The sequence below is a fragment of the Melospiza melodia genome, chromosome 9, assembly GCF_035770615.1.
Source record: "Melospiza melodia melodia isolate bMelMel2 chromosome 9, bMelMel2.pri, whole genome shotgun sequence".
NCBI classification, from domain to species: domain Eukaryota; kingdom Metazoa; phylum Chordata; class Aves; order Passeriformes; family Passerellidae; genus Melospiza; species Melospiza melodia.
The window spans coordinates 14,934,169-14,940,236 of record NC_086202.1 but is presented as its reverse complement, the minus strand read 5'-3'; the positions used below and the strand labels follow the sequence as shown (position 1 = coordinate 14,940,236).

The 6,068-nt window shown below is 35.5% G+C and overlaps 1 protein-coding gene across 1 annotated transcript in view; it reads right to left on the bottom strand.

Moving 5' to 3' along the window:
* Positions 1–3,256: 3,256 nt before the first annotated feature.
* The window catches only part of KNDC1 (kinase non-catalytic C-lobe domain containing 1), a 57,008-nt gene continuing 54,196 nt past the window's right edge, over positions 3,257–6,068 (bottom strand). The window contains exons 29-30 of the mRNA XM_063163435.1: positions 5,667–5,824; positions 3,257–5,426 (exon numbers count right to left, since the gene is read on the bottom strand). Coding sequence (XP_063019505.1) covers positions 5,195–5,426; positions 5,667–5,824 — 390 coding nt within the window. The 3' untranslated portion in view covers positions 3,257–5,194. The remainder of the gene's footprint in view (positions 5,427–5,666; positions 5,825–6,068) is intronic.

The window sequence follows — 6,068 nt, the reverse complement described above, 5'->3', positions numbered from 1 at the left end:
CCTCAGGTCTTCTCCCCCCACCTTCTTCTTTTCTTTTTACAAACTGTACACATGGATTCATATTCAGCTTGTGATGTGTTACGGTCCCCAGAGATTTTTACTGAAGCTCTGTAGTTATTTTTCATTTAATATTTATCCTTCAAAACCATAAGACTTGAAGCTGAAATTTAAGCTGTTATCACATGATAACAGTTCTTGTGAGTTCTAAGCTTGTATGTTGTATAAGTGTGCTTTCCATCCCACCTTATATTTGAGCAGTAAAATTCACAGACATTCCTACATGTTCCATACAGCGTAGGTTGGGAGAAGAGTGCTTTATGGTAATCCTGGACAGTTTGCCTCCATCATCAGAGTATGCAGAGTCCCAAGCAGGGCTTCTCTTGTTACTGTGACAGTTCCCTTCTCACCACCTGGGTGTGTTGTGCACCGAGCATGTTTTACCTCATTACTGTAAGGCAGAATAGTTTGCTTCCCCTCATCTGCAGGGGTGCCAGGGTGAAGGCCAGCTGCAGATCTTGGGATTCAAACAGCAGCACCTGCACTACATGGGGCAGCTAATGAGCAAAACAGGACATTGCATATGTATGAAATGTTAATTAGCACAGATTTCTTTACTCACCCCACAGCACTTTCCCTGGAGCTTCACTCCTGAGCAGGGCTCCAGTGCCTTGGGTCCTGGTTTGATTGCTGCTCCAGGATTCCCACTGTGGGAATGCTACGCTTTTGATAGAGCCAATGCTCTCACTTATTTTGTGTCTTGTCCCCGAGGGATCTGCACCTGCTTTTCACTCATAACATCTGCATAGTCCTAACCCCAGTCAATTCACTTTCACAATTCAACAAGCATGTTAATTACCCTTTGAAATGATGTATAAATCATTTGTGTATTCACCTTAGAGGCCCATCATCTGAATCTGAACAACGAAATATATAGTCAGGCCAGGAGGAGCTGTTGTCAAAGCATTCATTGACTTCAATGTACAACATGCTGTTTTTATCTCTTGGGACAGTTACCTTGACCATTAAGTCATTTAAAAGTTACTTCATGGACAAAAACATGTCAGCCTTTTCAATTAGTCTCCAGGTTTGCAGATTTTCAGACAGCTTTTTCAGTAACTCTTCTAGTGTCAAAGTTTTCCTGGCTGATTTTCTGCCATTTTCTTTACCTTGCCTTTCCACTCATGTCTGTGGTCTTGCCCATTTTTAAAAAGTAGTATTATTTTCTGGTTCTCTGGGAACTCACTTATTTTTCCTCAACCAAAAATACCATAATTCCAAGATTATTTCAATTTTCCTTATTATTATTATTATAGAACAGCTTTTATCAGAAATTAATGTAATGATACATTAATTAGCTTGATAGCCTCTGACCTGCATTCCTGGTTAACTTTGATTATGACAGGCATTGTTTAGAGTGGAGGCAGTGGAACAGCAAGCACTCCAGGCTTTTGTACCATCTGATACTTATCTCTTCTGGTAATCAGAGAGCTCTTATTGTATAATAGAAAGATATTTAAAAATCCATTTTTACTGTTTTGCTTTTCACTTGCTGATAAATTTTTTTTTTCTGTCTAGCTTTGTTCCTAACCTGCTGTGCCGGTCTTTTATATTTGTTCTTGATAATGTAGCTGTCTTGTTTCTATTTTTTCCCCAGTATTCTTTTTCTATTTTTTTTTTTCATGTAATTGATGAGCCCCTAATGCAGCTACAGTGCTCTCTGAGTTTTCTTTCCTTTGCATTTGGATAGACTGTTGTTATACTTAAATACAGCCTTAGAAATGCTTCTTAGAAACTCTTCTTAGAAACTCTCAGCTCTCTTGAACTTTTCTTTGTGCTTTAACTCCATCCCCAGGATCTCAATTCAATTCCTTGAATTTGTTGAAGTTTGCTTTTTTGAAGTCTAGTGTTATTATTCTGCTTCTTTCATCTCTTTGTGTCCTTTGAATCATGAACTCTGTTGTTCCATGGTCACTTTCATCTTGATTGTTTTCCACATGCAGATTTTTAACAGTTTATCTAGAAAACACTGTAAAATCTTAAACAGTAAGAATACTCCCTACGGTTTCAGCACTAGCTTGTATACACAAAGCTGTATCTGAAGTGTGCTCATGCTGGGTCAGAGCAGCTCATATCCAGGCTGTCATCAGAGAGATAAGAAGTTGGTGTGGGCAGGGATGTGAGCACAGTGTACTTCAACACATCCCCTGGTCTGGAGAAACAATAAATGAGAGACCATAGGTGACATTTCCAAAGACATCATCCTCACAATTTTAAGATGCAGCCTAGGATATTCAGTATTTCATCAGCTTAGTGGATTAACATCAAAACACAATTGTTGGGCACTCTAGTGTGTTCTTCACATCGTTCTCTAGGTTTCAGTCCATTTTTTTTTATTTAAATGAACTAATTTTGGGAGATTTTTTAATCCCAACAATGATCTTTAACAGAATTATCCAACCTTTGACCTGTAGTTTACCTTCATGGAGAAAAGTTACTCTGCTCATGTCTGTACATCTGTACTCTCATCTCAGGAATCATCTGCTCTTTTCCACCTTGTATTTTCAAGTCCTTTGCCCTTTCACTTCTTTGCATCAAGAAAATGAGAACTAGGAGATATCTTGAAGACAACTTCTTCCCCAGAAAAACTTCTTCCCCAGAAAACCAAAACTTCTTCCCTTTTGCCCAGAAAACCCAACAATCCTACTCTCTGATGGTGCAGTTGATTATCCTGTAATTTTGCTACTTAGGTGAATAATTGATTACTGTTACTGTTTATGAACTTTATCACATATGACAGCATATGAGATCTATTTTGCAGAGTTGTTGTCATTCACTGATGGATTAAAACCAGCCACATTAAAAGTTTCTTCAAACTTGCTTGCTACAGGAATTTTTAAGTAGGAATTCAAAATGTGAAGTTTTTTCATTAGCTATTAATATTTGTTGCTGCTGTTGTTGTTGTGGGGTGGTACCTAAACACAAAATCTGAAATGCCTGATTGGTGGAAACACCCCAAAGTAGTACCATAACTCAGTACTATGCATTAATACCAATATAAGGTTTGATATGCTGAAGTACTTACAGAAGACATGAGCTGATTTTTAAAAACTTGTGTAGCACCAGTTATTGTCATAGAATAAACAATATTTTCTAGATTAGTAACACAGAGCTAAGAAATACATGAGCTAATCCTCATGAGTGCAAAATAGAAATGATAAGAAAATTCACAAAAGCAATTTCAAAAGTCTGACTGGTAACTGTATAAAATGAATTTATTAAGATCATGTGATTAGCAAGTCTTGTGGAGTATTTTACATTAGTAAAACTTATGCTACTCAAAATTTTACTGTTGTTCAAAGGCAAGGTGTGGGTTTAAGTGAATGGTAATTTTTAATTGACAAAACCTCAAATAACTACTGACAAAACCAGTTATTTAAAATAAATGCATACAGATAAAATATGTGAAATATATGTCTGAAGATAATGCTAGTATTAACATTCTTAAATCATAAAGGTAGGAGGTAAATATGAAATGTTTTCACATTTGACAATCTTTAGAGGAATAGCAACATGATTTACTTCCCTAAGGGCAAGTCAGAATACTATAATTAATGACATGTTAAACCTACATATGGTAAATAAAATAAATCATATTAAAAGTAGGACAAAAGCAAGAAAACCTTGTTGAGGACTGAGTTCTTCAGTGTTTAAACCAATAAGAGCCCAAAGTTAGTAGTATTGTATTAGTAAGAAAAAGTAACTGAGTATTTAAAGGAAAGTATGGACACACCATATTTTTACTGAGGAAGATGAGAGAGGGTTGAGATGTAATATTGCTGTTACTGACAAAGAAAAGGAGAAGCCTTCCTCTTATACATTGAGAAAGCTACAGTTTAGCATGTGCACATGCATTTCTGTCAAACACAACAGTACAATTGCAAAACACCAGACATGTACATGCTCCCATTTCTTACATCATTATCCTTCTCCATCATTAACACTTGATGAGATACTGACTTCATATCTGCCCTTCACTTCTCTCAAAACATTTTATTTTTTTTTAACACAGTTCTAAGCAAATCAGTTTCAGAACAGTACTTAAGTGTTTCTTACCCTTCCCTACTTCTCATTCAACACTACCAGTGCTCCCTCTGGTAGAAATACTTATATTTTTAACTAATTTTTAGCCTTAACATTCTAGCCCTGCATAAACCTGGGTAGCTCAACAAATTTTCTAGCAATAGCAACGCATTTCATGGCCATTTAGAAGGTCTTGTAAGTATAAGCTCTATGAGTAGGTTAGCACCACAGTTTTACAAGTTGCAGATCCAAATTTCACATGGTTATTTTCTATTGGACGCTGCTGGAGCACTGTGATCTACAAAAAAAAACCTCAGGAGCAAAAGCCATATTCAAACGTGCAGACAGACATAAATTGGCAAAGTGACTCATGCCAAATACAGATGAAAAGAGCAATTTCACATTTACTGTCTTCACAATGCCAGGAGTGCAGAAGCAGAGCAACAAATTGGAAATACTTACATTCAGATCTTATTTTCATTTGGAAACAGGTTAGTCTGATGACTTTAAAATCAAACTAAAAAAAAAAAGTTCAATGATAGCATTCCTCTCCTTCCTTGGTAGGAGAAATAGACAGCCAATTATTTATGTCAGTTACAGTTTTTATAATACAAAACATAAAAGCAAGACACACCAACAGTTAATGAATAGCAGAGGATCTGTGTTTCTGAATTTTATGCACAATATGACAGGATATAAGTGTACTGTGTTTGTATAAAAATAGATTCAACATTTAATGAACTATATTTTGAACTCTCCTAGGCCAACTTGGCAACAGAAGCTGGAATTTCAACTTTTTTCCACAGTATTTTTTAGATATTGGTTTTCAGGCTAATTAATTATTTATGCTAAAGAAGAGTAACAAAATTAATAAGCCTTTTCATCTACACTCTCTTTATCTCTCTTTTTATTCTTTTGATCTGCCATTCAGTTGCCAGTGATTCAAACTTCATTAGTCAGCATTTTATAATTCCATGTAATGAAATACAATAATTTCAACATGAGAAAGTATCTTATGTCGCTTCACTTAAGTATTTTCTTGGAAGTAGGTCCAGTAGATGAAGCCAACTTAATCCAGTCTAGACCCAGAATAGAACAGGTGAAACATAAATAATTAGTGAAATGTTGCTTTCATCCTGCGCAGAGTGTCCTGAATTTTTCGAGAATGTTTTTCTGCTGGTATCTGATGGAAGTTGGCACAGTTGTCAGCTGCCAAGGCAGAAATGTCTGCATCTTTAAAACGAGTTATTCTTTGTCTGAGGTAAGACTGCAGCTTGAAATCTGGTGCGTATGTATAAGGATTCTCTTGAAAGGCATGAACTTGGCTCACAACTTTTGCAATATTTCTTGTAAGAGAATATGGTAAAAAAGATTAGTTTGTTTTGCTGATGATAAAAACAAAAGCATAAACCAAAAAACAAACTTTAAAGGAAATTTTATTCTATTGTATATATACCTCTGGTTACATGTCTAAACAAATGAAACTATTTGAACTGTTAATTGTGAAATTCTGCATTAGCTCTCATTATCTCATTAGACAATAACAAAAAACATGGGTGATAAATGCACATAATTAAAATAATTACCTAAGTTTAGTCCACTTGTGAGCTCCATTTATCATTGTGAATCCTCCAGTTTCAAGTTGCTGGACATGCATAGCCAAAACATGGGCTGATGGAATTGTTGGAAGAGTTTTGAACCTGTCTCCTTCCATCAGACATAAGCTGTCACTTTTTAAAAACACCTAGTTAAAAAATGCACACAGATTAATCTCACATTAAGTCTTGGGGAAGGTTTTACAAATTCTCCATGTACTTAACACTATCTATTTATTTGCCATTAATATTAATTTCTGGCACTGAAGTTGAAGACAACACTATGAATTCATCTGGTGGCAAACTTTTTAAAGTACACAAATAAAGTAACTTTAATCAAAAGTATTTCATACATAATTTCCATTGTTCTAAATCACAGGCAAAACTGCATTT